The following is a 15,620-nucleotide window of genomic DNA, read 5'->3' as shown; positions in this document are numbered from 1 at the left end:
TCTTAATTTAAACACCTTTTTTTCCCCTGAATCAAGCATATTGCACACCTAAATACTTAAAATCCTTTAACGCCACAATTAATTTTGAACTGATTTGACTCTTTCAAACCTTTAATGACCCTGACATGGATGCATGGCGGTGCTACCTGATGGTGGGGGTGTTGTGCGAGGGGCCCGTCTTGTCCAGCAGCGCCCGGTGCGACAGGTACTGGTTCAGGTCGCCGCACTCCATGTACTCTGTCACCATGCAGAGCGGGTCGCTGCTCACACACACTCCCAACAGCTGGATGATGTTCGGATCCTTCAGACGAGACAGAATCTTCACCTCCTTTAGGAAGTCGTTCCTGAGAGAGAGAGAGAGAGAGAGAGAGAGAGAGAGAGAGAGAGAGAGAGAGAGAGAGAGAGTGAATTGAGACACACAGGGAATCCGGGTTGATTTGGAGACAAGGTAAAGCAAGAAAGACAGTCAGGATGAGAGTCAGCACAGAGCTCAAAGCAGACATCATCGTCAGGAAGACTATTTTTATCTGTTTATTTTGAAGCTACAGACCTGGCATTCTTGGAGGCGTCAGGGCGAAGTATTTTAACAGCCACCAGCAGAGGGCGACCTTTCCTCACATTGAAGGGGAACTCCAGGTTGGGGAGATCCTGAGGGCTCTCGATTTCACACAGGTGCACCTTTAACGGCATGATTAGGGCACTGTTAACACACCTGTGATCACACACACAAAATGACGCACGCACGCACACACACACACACACACACACACACACACACACACACACACACACACACACACACACACACACACACACACACACACACACACACACACACACACACTCACACTCACACTCTAGTGGTGTCCCGAGTGTCTCACCTCTCCAAACTGCCCCTCTCCGAGCTTCTCCTTGAAGATGAGGCACTGGCGGGGCAGCTCGGGCAGTGGGGCCCCGTCGGCCCCGGGGCTGGACGAGGACAAGGCCGGCACGGCGTAGGTGTTGTTGCCGCTGACGCCCTGCAAGCTCACAATGTCCGCCTCCGCGTAGTGGGGGACGCTGGGAGGAAGCGGGGGAGAGATGGGGGGAGACAGAGAGGGGTAGGGAGGGGAACCCGGGTACGGGGGAGGCTCCTCCTGGGCGGGGGGGAAACCCTTCTCCAGGTCCGTGCCGCAGGCTGCAGGGAGGGGGGCGGGGCGGACAGGACGGGTCAGACAGAAGGTAGAATCTCAAGATGCTGACAGTTCTATTCGAGTGTGACCAGGTGCTTTGAAGGAAGAGGACGATTAAACAGGGTGTCTGCAGGCGCCGTGAAGTTGAGTCAAAGATCAAAGACCGCTATAATGAAACTTTAAAAGAAAAGAGACACCGAGTCTGGGTCAATAATCTGTGGAGGCGACCGCACAGAATCCTACTGGCAGAATTGAAACGAGCCTTCACATCTTGCGGTGACAACCACAGATGCTTCCCCAAAATCTTTTTTGTCCTTAGTATTGCACATTTCAGTCTCTGTCATTTGGAGATTTAAATGTGGACTTGAATATTCAAGTCAAACTTGAGTGTTTTAAAGGTCTTTTATCAGTAAACCTGCATGTATGACAAACAAAAAATAAGGTCTTGCTGAAACCCTGTTGAATGAAAAGAGAGCCATCTCTTTTACTAAGCTTGTTTTGAGGGTGGAAGGAGATCCAACTGCTTATGAAAAGCTGTTACTACTGTTGATCAGGCGTCTTTAACGAGTGTGAGTAATGAGAGATGCCCGGTGGTGAATGAATGAAGAAGTCAGGGGAGGGAGAGAGAGGGAGAGGAGAGCTGCGGCGGAAGTCAAACCCATGCAAAAGCGGTGTAACCCTATATTTTAATCCCAAATGAGGAGCAGACTTTGAAAGCAGGAATGGCTGAACGACGTGGGGGCCTGGGTGTGCGGCGGCCTGTCTTGAGCACGCTCCCCGAGTCCGAGTGTCTTACCCTGGGGCACATTGAGGCTCTTTTCCGGAGCCTGAGCGGAGCTGGGGACGGCTAGAGGCCGCGCGCCTTGTCTTTGATCTGACAGGAGCAGGTGATAGGCTGGGTTGTTTAACAGCAAGGCTGGGAGGGCACACACATACACATTCACATACCACGACACAACACATGGTGCAGACACACACACACACACACACACACGCACACACACACACGCGCGCGCACGTGACGTGGTCCGTATGCGGCGTGTGAGGCAGCAGAGAACACACGTTGTCGTGCGCGCGACGGGACAAAAACATGGCAGGACACAACGCAACACGTCAACCGTTAGCTGGATGCTGTTAGGGTACGGGTTATCGTCGGAGGGGGACGAGGGTGGTGCAACACGACGTAGGGTTTGCATAAACACAATCGGAGGAGGACGGAGCGGCAGAGCAAGGAAAGGAGGCAAAGTTAACTTAACTCAGGCCAGAACCACAACACAAACTAATGGATGGAATAATGTTTCTTTTACACTTGTTATTTCAACACAGGCACCAAGTAAAGACAGCATGCTCACCTCCTGTGGCGCAACGCAACTGAAGGAATGCTGTCTCCCCCACCCCCACCCCCACCCCCTTTTCTTTTCACCTCCCTTCTTTTTCCATTCCCTTCCTCTCCGCAGAACAATGGCTCTTTTGTGGCCCCTCTTTGCCGTGCATCTTCCCAGCGGCCGTCTCATGGGACAGTGTTTGGTTTGATTTTGTTTTGTGTTGCGAACCCTCACTTGTCCTGCCAACTCCTCCTTGAAAGGCACACCACATTCTCTGCGCTGCGTGTCTCGTTCTTTTTCGAAAGTCACTTTGCTTTGTGATGTGATAAACACGGGGGCTGCAAATGCACTGGCACAAATAGTGCAATCAGGACAGACCACAATAACAAGCCTTTTAAAATTGGATTCCCCCCCACATCTTGAAATTTTCATACTTCCACGGAACCCTCTCGCCTTATTGACATGCCTTTCATTCTGTGGTGGACTTTTGGTCGATATATGCAAATTACACACAATACAAGACTTGTTTCATTGGAAAACCCATATGCTCCACGTCAGTGTATCTCACACAAATGAATAGTGTGCAATTATTTAAGTTTGAAAGAACGCAAAAACAACTTATAATACATTTCAAGTACTATAATTCTGAGCTTTTTTCAATGTTGTGATTGTGTGTGTGTGTGTGTGTGTGTGTGTGTGTGTGTATGTGTGTGTGTGTGTGTGTGTGTGTGTGTGTGTGTGTGTGTGTGTGTGTGTGTGTGTGTGTGTGTGTGTGTGTGTGTGTGTGTGTGTCTGTTCCCTGTCTGTCCTACCGGTGCTGTCTTGTTGGTCACGGGGCCGGAGGAGCGCCGTGGGCTCCTGATATTCCCCTTCTCCCTCGCGGTCTCGGTCATCGGGGAAGGTGTGGATGCGCTGGTAGCGGCTGGAGTAGCTGTGAGTGTTGTTGATGACCACGTTGTCGGAGGGGACGGACAGGTGGACGCGCAGCTCATCGCTCGACAGACTGCCCTGCGCCTGCAAAAGGAGAGCGACCGGTACTCAACGCTCCCTTGGAAATCAGAGTTGAAACAGCGTTGGCTTTTGTCATACGTTCTGAGAATTCTAGATGGCGCAAAATGCAGCGAGACCACACGTCTAGATGGAGCTTCGGGTTTTTTTTTTTGGGGGGGGGGGGTTTTGTCAGCGGCGCCATCCTCCGATTGTTTTGAGTTTTTGCCAGATTCAGAGACGCCGCGTGTCTGCAGCGACTGACTATGCTTTTGCTTCCTACCTTGCCCAGTAACTTCTTCCAGTACTGCCTCCACAAGATGACAGCGATGACGGCCAGCAGCAGCAAGATGATGCCCACCAGGCAGCCGATGAGGATCGCTGTGTTGCTGCTGTCAGTCTTCACAACAGGGAGTCCAGCCTTGGGAGTCATGACAGCAATGTCGGGCTCTGGAGAATGCAAATGGCAGATAGGAAGATTCATTAGAATGCGCAATTTACTCTAGATAACGTGTTTTATACTATGCAGTTCACCTTAATTATGTGTGTCTATGTGCATGTATGTATGTATGTATGTATGTATGTATGTATGTATGTATGTATGTATGTATGTATGTATGTATGTATGTATGAGTGTTCATGCTGAAGAGTGTTGGTATAATCTTGAATCATTGTATGTTAGCACAACAAGTTGAGTGGTGTCCCGCTGATGGAGCTCATTGTGTGTCAGATGGGGTATTTGCTGCATAAGCACTCGCCCAGTATGCAAGCTCATGCCACGGAGGCTCTCACAGCCCAGAGGTGTGGGGAGTAGAATGTGAACGCTGTGCTTTGCTGCGGAACAACCCAGGTTGATTCAGCTTCACACAGCAATGGTTAGTCCCATTGTTGCTTCTACCCTTTGCCTCTCAAATGCGGTTTCATTTTGAGCAAAATGACATTTTGAGCAAAAGACAGTTTTCGCCCCCCCCCCTCTACATAGGTTAACAATAGCTTAGACAGAAACACATGGTTACCATGTTAGACCCACACACCAATGAAACAAATTTGCCAGCTTTGCATAAGAGTGTGTACACCCTAGTGCAGAGTTTTCAAATTTGGCCAAATCATGCGGTTACTGTATACAGCAACTGCATACAGCAACAATACAGTACACACCACAAATCTCTCTCTTTCCTTCTTTTTTACATCAGCCAAAGAGTATGCACGCACGCACGCGCACGCGCACACACACACACACACACACACACACACACACACACACACACACACACACACTTTCAGCTTTTTGAACTCGGCTATTGTCTATGGTGCAGAATACAGCTTGGTCCTGGAAATGCAGTTTGTAAGACCACAGGAAGCAGACTTGTTATTGTGCATAATTATCCAGCCCTATAGTGGTGTTAAGGTTCCTTTGTGTGGTTGTAAATCTCCCGACCCATGGGCCCAAGCTCAGTGAAAGATTCTGCCGGTATGCTCCCTCCTCCAATATAATAATCTATCCCTACTTCGAGCAGTGGGATAGATTAAGATCCTGGACCAAGGCCAAGGAGCGGATGTAGCTGATTCCCTTTCTCGGTTATCACTCCCTCATTTCCTTCTACTTCCTCTCACCTGACAGTGTGCTGTTACCCATGGTGTCCATCATAAAGTCAGTGGTGAAGGGCTCTGGAGGAATGGAGGATGGAGAGGGGGAGGAGAGGGGATGTTGGAGAGAGAAAGGCATGAAGACTAACAAGAGGGTGACAGAGAGGAAAGATGACTTGAGTATTTTTTCAGGCTTTCATTTGGGAATTCTTGGGACGTTTCTTCTACGTGTATACATTCCAAGGTTAAGAGTAAGAAATATGATTTTGAACTAATGAAGTCTAAACCCCTGTCGTTTAATGGTTTGCCAAGGTTGCCTCGTCGGTCCTTTAACAATAAGCGACCTTCAGTGACTTGGGTTGAGGACGTTTCATGTGTATGCTGGCGGGGAGCCGAAGGATTCTATCATATGTGGTATGGGGAAAGTCATTCACCGGCCTCCTTTGGCACGGCTCCGGACTAACGGCCGAGAGGCACTGCTGACATGCTCACGCTCATCACATGGTGATGGAAGAGAGAGACAGTGGGAGAGAGAGAGAGAGAGAGAGGGGAGGAGAAGTACTAATGAAGAGATCATGGGAATTAGAGAGGCCGGAGAGGAGGGAGAGGCGCAGGAAATAAACTGGAAAGAGGAATAAAAGATGATGAAAGGTTTATTTGGTACAGCAACGGGGAAAAGGGGGTTGAATGGGGAGGAAGGCACTCACCAGAAGGGTCAGCAGTGGCGTTGGAGGCATTGTGGCTGGTCATGGGAATAGAGGAGGTGGAGAGGACAGGTGGGGAGGTGGAGTCGGGGGCGGGGGGAGGAGGCTGCTGAGGAGGAAATACACCAGGTTTGGCGGCACCTTCTCCATATGGCTCTGAACAGAACGAGAGCGGGGAATATTCAACATTAACGACCTTGTGGATGACCTTATAAACGTGACACGACTAAAACATATATACAATTGACACGTGGATTTAACGATTTTCTCCCCTTCCGCCTACCGGAGAAGAAGGATATCTCGCTGATGAGCAGCCAGCGGTCGGCGAAGAAGAATTTGCAGCGCAGGATCTGAGCCAGCTGGCTGCCTAGGGGGAGGGAGATGGGACGCGAGGAGGGGTCCTTCAGGTCCTCCAGGGGCACAGGCAGCACAAGGGCAGGAGAGGACCAGGGCTGGAGGAGGGTGGGCTTGAAAAGACACTCCACCTTGCTGAAGACACGCACACCCTGAGTGTGACGGTTGTTGCTGTGCACCTGGAGGGGCCGAGGGGTGGGGGATTATAGGAGAGGAGGAGGAGGAGGAGAAAAAAAAAGGTTAGAAATCCTCCCTGTACACCTATTTGAAGTTGTTTGGCACCTTCACAAACATCTGGGAAACTTTTAATGTGGGGATTTGACACACAGATCCTTGTTGAGAGCCACGGAGGGATTCAATTAACACATGGAATTAATAACATTCTTATCCGGTTCCGTCTTGATTGCTTTGGCGCAACAGCGTTCCGAGAACCACGAGAAATAAAACAAACGAGCACGCGGGGAAGAGAAAGGATGGAATAATACAAGAGGAGATGAGAGGAAATAAAAACCTCCCACCCATATTTCTTGTTTATACAGGCAGAGCATAAGACAAAGAGAGATAAAGGCTGATTTAATACGTGGGGTATCAGGGTAGTGGGAGAGAGAGCGAGGACGCAGAGGACGAAATCACAGGAGAAATAGAAGAGAGAGGGGGATGACAGGGAAGATAGAGAGTTTTTAACAAGCGAAGCGAGAGGTCAAAACTATAGATCTGAGGGAGATAGAGCCCGGCGGTGGGAGTGTCGGTTCCTCGCTGCAGGAGAAAGGTTGGTGCAAAGACTGCTCTGACAGTTCAGCCATTAAACTGACACTTAACACAGGGCTAGCCTTTCTAACCCAAACCACATGTGGGATAGCACACGCACACACGCACACGCACACACGCACACACGCACACACGCACACACTCACACACTCACACACTCACACACTCACACACTCACACACACGTATTGAAACACAGTGGGAACAGCTGTGCCAGACAATGGAGTTGACGTACAACTGAGGGCAGGGTAGTAAGTCAACAGAGTTTGAGTAATCCACTACTCCTTCAGGGAGTGCACAGCGCTGACCTGCACAAAGCTCAGCTGGGCGACCAAACACAACATTAGCATAAGCTGATTTCACTGTACATTTAACCTCCAGAACGGTTTCCTTGAGCACGCTTATTTGCAACTACTTTCAGATTTGGGCTACAATAACAACATTCCTAATCATCACCCCCGAGGGAAGAATCAAACTTTTCAAAGACCGAATTACTCCCCGGTGGAAGGTGCACGTCATAGTATGCCAAGCGAGCTGTAGGAAGTACATCCCGTGACAGAAAAGGGTCAAAGTGCACATTTCCCCAGTGGGAGAATGATTAGGTGCAGGTTAGGGAACCCAGACCTGCTGAGACAAGAGTCAGAATAAGGTTCAGGTTCCTGCTCTTTATTTTTTTTGACCTGTGTGTCCGACATATCCGTTCTACCAGGCCGACAGAGGGGTACGTGTCAGTTGAGATAAGTGTGGAAAAATCACGAGGGAAAAGGTATTACAAACAGGATATACCTAAAATAAACACTGAAAACACCACTAGGGACAAATACAGGACATGTAAGACTGCTGGAAATATCTATATTTAAGTGTAAGTGTAAAACCTTTATTTATCAAATGCACGGTAACAATTAATCAATTATCAAGTTGCAGTAGTTAACAGCATAGACAATGTTGGGCTTCTCTCAACAATAATCATTAAAAAATGATTGTAAGAATGAGAAAATGGTGCAATTACCTGAGCACATACAATTTCTCACTTCATTTCTCAGTTCATTGTCACCCTCTTCCAAGAAAATAATTTGACCGTCTTAGAGAAAAGATAAGGGTAAACCCAGATGCAAAAAAACCCAACAACCTGCAATTGGAACTGCAGTTTCAATTAGAATTCTGGGACTTGAAGTGTAATACACTCAACAGACTATTTTATGGATTTCCACTTTAAAAATAGAAAAAATAAATAAATAAATGAATGAAAACAAATTAAGACACTAAAACGTTGCAATAACAATGGAGAACAGCAGCAGTAACACTAATAAGGATGATTATAAAGATGAGTTTTGGAACGTTCAGTGGGAATCCATCCTGCTCACTATGTGCTTGTAGAGGCCACGTCCCACCCTAACTAACATTCCAGCGTATTTCCCATGAGACGATACATCCATAATTCAATCTAAATTGCTTCATATTAAGTTTGCTCCATGTTCCTCACAGACTAACCCCAGAAACCACATAGATGCACAAACAGACAGTGAAGCCAAGCACAGACACCCTGTGCTTGTGATAAACAACAGAAAATAAAAGCAAGGCCACTGGCTAGCCGCATAGCTCAGATAGATACACATACATCCACTAATACCATGGAATGCATGTTTTGGGTCTGTGTAGGGAGAGAGAGAGAGCACCAACAAGAATATCAACACACACACACACACACACACACACACACACACACACACACACACACACACACACACACACACACACACACACACACACACACACACACACACACACACACACACTCTCATGAGCAGACTTTTTTTGGCTTCACTTTTCAATACCACCCTGACCAACACCCCTCACACTGTAAGCACGATGCACTCGAAAGCCCCTTTTCAACATGGAATCCGTAACACTGCTGGACGGGTGTTCCGGTTTCGTGTTCTAAACAACTTCAACGAAGAGCAGTGGAGAGAGCATTTTCGAATGCCGCACAACACATTTGAGTACGTGCTACAACTTGTAGAGAGAAACCTTAAAAAAAAAAAAAAAAAAAAAAAAAAGACGTGGTGAAAACCTATCGAGCCTCGGCAGAGACTGTCCGCGTGGGCGCCGCCCGGCCTGCTGCACCCCTGCGTTGATCTGGTCGCGCTTTGCCTATCTCTCCCAGCGCCAAAACTCATACTCAGTACAAACACCACACAATAGGCCTAGGGTTTATGGGCCGGGTGTGGTGCCAGCTATGTGGGTAGGGATGCGGAGGGCGGCTGCGATCTTGCCCGCTACATTCCGGGCCTGGTGTGCTTTACGTCCGTCCTGACATTTTAATACCACTCATATTAGCTTGGAACACATACACTGGCACACAAATCTTACTCTGAACAACACCCCACCAGACCAGGGTCTGCGGGGCAGGAGGGGTGCAAGTTCGGGTTTGACTTGCTTGGAGGACTCGGACCCCCACACCCTGCAATTTTAACTGCAATTGCCAACAGCACACATTGAGCTGGGTGGCACGCCTCGCCACTCCAGGGTGGCGAGGCGCATGTGGGTTGGTGTGGGGATGACCATTCAGCCTATTACAATAGGAAAGGCTGGCGTTCCATTGTGCTGCAGGCTGTGGTGGGTTTATCTCTGTAATGTGCTTTATCAAGAAAAAAGTGTTACCATCACAGTATTACAGTTTTCCTTTTTTTTAGCTTCACATACACGTATACTGTCTATGTGGGCTGGCCCGGCTGCACACATGATGCTCAAGTTTTGGCCGACTCCCCCTTGTACGGAATGGCTGAAGACCAAGATGAGTATCTGTTCCCCCATATGTATGTCATTTACATGTTACAATATTTGCATCCCTCGAGGTAGTCTAACTCCTGTGAGAGCCTGACCCTGTGGTGTGGTGCTGGCTGTTGCTGGGGAGCACAATGGATGAAAAACTATTGCAAAACTGTCAGAAAGTAGCACTTTCTCACAAAGCAAGGCGTTCTCCAGAGGAGAGAGGGGGATGAAATCTTTGATGGTGGATGGAGTGGAAATTCCTGTGCATCTCATTGGAGACCCTATCCAGTGATGAAGTGGCTGATGAAAGGCTTCACTCACCGCTGCCTGAACCGGGAAACAGTGCAACTTCAACTACCGTTTAAGCTCGGCTCGTACGGTGGTGAAAAATGCCTTTGGCCGTCTCAACGGTCGTCAGAGATGCCTGCTCAAGGGCAATGACGTAGACGTTGAACTCGTGCCCGACATCGTTACAGCTTGTTCTATCTTGCACAATGTGTGTGAACTCGACAAGGATGTCTTTTTAGCTGAATGGAACATAGAGCTTTGTGAACCAACACAGGAGCCAGACAATGATGTTTACCAGGGAGAAATGTTGCATAGTGCACAGGCTATTCGACAGGCAATGATCATTTTGTAAGGGTATTTCTTAGGGCTCCACAAAAGATTTACTCAGCATCAATAGTACAACATATGCAAGAGCAATTGAGCGTTGGTCATATTCTATGCAATGTCACAAAAGAAAAGTATCAATATGTAATTTTCTATCAGTAGCATTGTGAGTCCTTGAACAGAACAGTCGGTTTCCCACAATGTCTTTTTTGTGAAATCAACTTTTTGCTTTGGGCTGTGCAGTGTGTGATGTCCCTGATGTGATAACATTGCCAGGAAAGGGATGAATGAAATAACTAGATAAAGCTAAACACATTCACTGCGCCATAATGGGTGCCGGCCTCAGTAAGAGAAAGCAAGGTGGATGTGTTTAGATCCTCACCATTCAGTCTTTGATCTCATTTTGTCACTGTAATTGTTAAGGGCTTGGTGTTTGGTTTCTGCTACAGATGCAACATCGGCAAGGCACCGCTGGACATGGTCTACGTAAACCCACTGAATACTACTTCCTGGATCTAAATCCAAATACCATTTGAAGCTGCTTTGGGCAATATGAGGAGCTGCATGGCTGTATAATCCTTAGAAAATGACTTGAAAATATCTTGAGCCACATTAAAGCCATGTCTGTTAAAACAAAATAGTATTTCACTTACACGTTCACACAACGCAGTCTCTTTATACAAGAATTAAGAAGGCAGATTCAGTTAACTTTTTATACACGTTTAGAAACAAAAACGGTAATTTTAAAGTACAGTCGCTTGTGCATTGGCAAAAATGAATAACTATTGCACTGGAATACCATAAAAAAAGACAACAACAACAACAACAACAACAACAAAAACCTTGGCAACACCAAAACAAAATAGCTAATACTAGTTCCCAGACGACGATGAGTGGGTCTCCCACTAAAGCTGTTGAAATGTACTTGGTGCTGGCAGCCCGGTGGGTAAAATGACTGGTGTGGTTGTGGTGCAGGCTGGCGGAGAACACTCAGGACTTCTCCAAAGAGTCTGGCTTGAGTCTCTAAACACAGTCATTTGCCAGGTCCTTCCTCTCTCTTCTCTCTCCACCCCCCCCCCCCCCCGCCTTTCTGCTCCTGGAGTCGGAGGTCCTCTCTACGGTAGTACTCCCTACCCATTTCACCGAAAAGCCTTCACATGTCCTCGGATATCTCAAGTCTGGAGGGTTTTTTTTTTGGCCTTTTTTTTCTGTGGTGGCAGATGAGGAGATTCTAAAAGACACACACAAGAGAACGACAACCATTAGTCAACCACACTTGTGCTGGAGCAATAACGTGTATGACCAAGCTTAGCAAGCTACCAAACAGTCTTACGTATGTCAAGTCAAATCTCAAATATATTAATTAACATCTAATACATGAGTACGAGAGGGAAATTTCAACTGTTCTATGCATTCTGTGGATTTCTACAGACATTACCCTATACCGAACATGGCATGGAACTATGCATGATGAGCAATGGTTATACAATAATATAGTCAAATAACTCACCTGTTCGATGACTTTCTGTGGCGGATTCTACCGCCTCTTCTGGGTTATCCCCAGAATCCAAGGGAACGTTGCCGCTGGCCTCGACCTCGCCGTCCGTTGTTTCGCTGGTGGCCTCAAGACTCGGGCTCCAAGCTGCTCACCAAAGCCGCAGGATTTGTAGGATGGGAGTTCCCCCCGGATCCGACCGGCAAATGCCAAAATATGGCCAGTTCAATCGCCCACTGCTACTTTTTCCATGATGGTCATCTATTTGGAGGCATTTCTTCCGTAGACTCTTCAGCTTGACCTGGGCCTTCCTTCTGTGTGTACTTCTTTCGCGTGGGACGTCTGTAATCTTGTCACGGACCATGGCATCTCTAACAGCACCACAGATCTGCCGGATCGTTTAGTACTCGGCTCGAATAGGCAGCCGTTCCCTTATTTCAGAGTCTGTCCAATTCCCAGACATTTTCGTTGAAATGCTATGTTCAGCTGTGTTGCTTTTGCTTTTGTTTTCCAAATGTTGCACGCCCAAAACGAACGGCGTGCTCACAGGTTGCAGGATTTTAAATCACCAGTTCTTATGAAGCTACGTCGCCACGAACGCACCGTGAAATATTACAGACATCTGATGCTTTCATTCCCACCTCAGCTGCCGGTGAAGATTTACGTAAGTGATACTCGGCGGAGAGTGGGGAAATTTATGTCTTTTACACAACAAATTACGGAATGACTTTTACGGAACATCGACACCGGCTGCTGTTCCCACATTACGCCAATATGGAACATTGCCAGTGGATTTATGGGTTTCAGTGCAAGAACTTTGCGGGTTTCAAGTGAGAAAGGGATTTTATATACACACACACCACACACACATACACACACACACACACGCACGCACACAACGGCCTTGAGCCTCTTTACCTGCATGGTGTGGAAAACGCGTGTTTTTTCAAAGTCGAACTCAATGTCAACGCTTCCCTGGCCGAGCGCCTCTCGGCTCCAGCCCAGGTAGTCGTAGCCCGGCCACACCCTCAGCTCCTTGGTCTCGATGAAGTCATCCTCCCCCAGCACACCGTCACAGAGTTGGCCCAGGCCTCCAAACTGCATCCTGCAGATGCAGCACTGGGTTGGTTAATTATGTCAGACCCCGCCATTTGTAAGTTACCAGGGGCAGACGTCTTGATTTGTCAATGTGCATAGACTCGAATATACAACTCAGACACATACTATACACATCTGAAGACACACGCACACACTTGTCCTCTATTATTCACAAACTTGCACAAATACAGGCATGCACAAATATCCTGACATGGAAACCAAATCGCTCCCCTCCAGCTCAAAGCTCTTTAAGCCTCTTACACACACCACACACACACATGCACCACACACACACCACACACACATACACGTGTTGCAAATACATCTGGATTGCGTCAAAAGTGTTAGCTCAACCACTAGCCAAACATTTAAGGCCCATTAACCAGACCCATGTGAGTGTGGAACCCCCCCTACTCTTTCTGCTGGCACTACCCCACTTTGGACAATGTAGAAGAAAGAAAACAAGACACAAATTCCTCAGCATTTGTGTCCAAACACTGTCATTCTTGTTCAATTAAGCTGGGACCAAAGTAAATGTTTGGAAACAGTGTTGATCAGAGAGAGGCTCTGATCAGAACTGAAGCGTGTGATGAGGAGGTAAAGAAGGATTCTGAAGTAGTATTCAGACGGATTTTACAAGAAAACTGGGAGGAAAAAAAACAAAACAAAAAAAAAAAACAGCTGACATTTGCGGCTTAGGCCTTGGATTGTCAATAAATATTTGCAACGAGAGTTATGCAGTTCAAAGAACTGACGGTCTCTTCAGGAATTCTCATGAAAACAAAATCCACGACAGTGAGTCTGGAGAATAGATGCATATGAGTACTGGGAATAAACCCTATTATGCAAAATGCATGAAGGCACAACGCTCCGCCGGCTGGAACGTCTTACTCTTGCTCCGTGCTTCCATCGTAGGTGGAGTCGTTCAGGTAGACCGGCATGCCAGACAGGTGCATGACGTGACCCACTGGGGCGGTATAGGCCTTCAGTCCATCTAAGAGAGAGAATAAAGACAGCTAATAAGTCATGTGTGCTTCCCTCCCTCCATTTGGAGAGTCAAAACCCACATGCCCCATCTGGAATATTTAATCTCTAAAACATCATGCTTAGTAAGTATGAATAACAAGAGGTAAGCTCGGCAACATTCCACCTAAATCATCGCCTGGCAAGAGTCTGCAGATTGTTTTAAGTTAGCAAAATAAATGGAGAGGTCCACGGTTCAGGACGGGCGTGTAGGTCCGAGCGGCGCTGGTGAAACCCAAGCCTCTGGGTTCCACTCTGCAGCTAATCAGCTGCTCCCCGAGCGTACAGTGACGTCAGCAACACTCACTGCGGCACGCCATAACAAACACTGCCCCGTCGTCTGTTTTGTATAATGTCGCCATCGGATGAAAAGTGTCAATCTAACGGGGGAAGTGCACCGGACGCGTTGGCGCAGCGTAAGTGCACGCTTCCTATTAAATCCATGTTAATCCACTGCTGGGGCTGCACTGGCCAAGTAAGCCGCACGGGGTCTGCCCGGCACCGCATTTCTCTATTTTTGAGTGAGGTCTATTTTATTTTATTTTTTCAACTACGCAGCCTTTTCAATGGAAACATGAGAGGTCGAAACGTCATCGAAAGGTTTTAACCAATTCAGATGTGTTTTATATGAGCCTACATTGTACCGGAGACCTAGAATGCTGTTGGATTTGTTGTGGGGGGAGAGGAGACGGGTTGTTATAATGTGCATAAGTTCACCTGGTTGGAGAGGAGGGGTCCAGGATAATGTGGAAGGAGAGCAGAGAAGGAAGTGAGGAGAGCGCTGGGTGCCAGTGGAAGGAGACAAAGAGTATCTATAATAAAAATGGACACGGCCATCCCAGGTTTTTATTTTCAGACTGGACACCTCAACCCTGGAGTAGTTGGAAGCCTCGCGGGAGGCCATAAAACCGGCTTCGTCTGCATCTCCTTCACTATGTGTCTGTCTGGTCGACCCTGCCACGCGCCACGGTAACTGTGTGTTAGAAAATATTTAAAACCGCTGTTGTTTCCAATACTCCAATACGACAACATCGACACATATAGACCGCTTCACTATGTTGCACCACGCCCGTACGCTGTGCCAACGTGCTCGGTGGACTTCTACCGTAAGATTAAACAACATACTGTACTTCTCAGATTCTGTTCTGTTTTAACGTATTTCACTGACCAAGGGTTGCAAAATACAGATGTAGATGTCTAACATCTATTGTTAGGTATATGTCATATATATTGTTTATTTTAAGGTTAATTGCGTATTTTCTAATTTTCCATCTTTTACTTCATTTTTTGGGTATTGTGTATTTCCAACTTTTCAGCAAATTCTAAAGTTTATTGCACATTGCCTTTTTCTTTTTTTTATTCCTATTACCTTTTATTATCATTATTGCTTATTTTTTATGTGAGCTACTGTTACACTGCAATTTTCCTCCGGAGATGATTCAAGGTCTTTTCAATGACACTTTGCTTGGGAGCACTGAGGGTACACTGATGATTTAGACAATGAGAGATTAGATTTTTATTTGACAATGAAGATCCGCACTGAAGTGTGTGCTTTGTGTACAAACGGGACACAGACCTGTGCAGCGCAGTCCCTGTGTGACTGGTTGAGGGGAAGGGTGGATCATTCACTTGTTATGAATGGTCAGCAGTAAAGCACAGAGAGACTCAACTGGATCTTACAGGACGGGAGCAATAAAGCACGTTGAACCGGACATTCCATGGAA

General features: G+C 47.2%; 1 protein-coding gene across 3 annotated transcripts in view; it reads right to left on the bottom strand.

The window, feature by feature from the left end:
* The window catches only part of ddr1 (discoidin domain receptor tyrosine kinase 1), a 37,993-nt gene that overhangs the window by 4,480 nt on the left and 17,893 nt on the right, over nt 1-15,620 (bottom strand). The window contains exons 7-17 of one of the 3 annotated variants that reach the window (XM_080005184.1): nt 13,765-13,867; nt 12,694-12,880; nt 6,059-6,308; nt 5,779-5,931; nt 5,099-5,152; nt 3,768-3,934; nt 3,310-3,511; nt 1,969-2,088; nt 882-1,177; nt 551-678; nt 147-344 (exon numbers count right to left, since the gene is read on the bottom strand). In XM_080005184.1, the coding sequence (XP_079861310.1) occupies nt 147-344; nt 551-678; nt 882-1,177; nt 1,969-2,088; nt 3,310-3,511; nt 3,768-3,934; nt 5,099-5,152; nt 5,779-5,931; nt 6,059-6,308; nt 12,694-12,880; nt 13,765-13,867 (1,858 nt within the window). The remainder of the gene's footprint in view (nt 1-146; nt 345-550; nt 679-881; nt 1,178-1,968; nt 2,089-3,309; nt 3,512-3,767; nt 3,935-5,098; nt 5,153-5,778; nt 5,932-6,058; nt 6,309-12,693; nt 12,881-13,764; nt 13,868-15,620) is intronic. The other 2 variants (XM_080005186.1, XM_080005185.1) reach the window with 2 other exon arrangements.

The sequence above is a fragment of the Zeus faber genome (assembly GCF_960531495.2).
Source record: "Zeus faber genome assembly, chromosome: 8".
In the NCBI taxonomy this organism is placed as follows: domain Eukaryota; kingdom Metazoa; phylum Chordata; class Actinopteri; order Zeiformes; family Zeidae; genus Zeus; species Zeus faber.
Note: the sequence above shows the minus strand (reverse complement) of the source record. Positions and strands in the feature narration are given on the sequence as shown.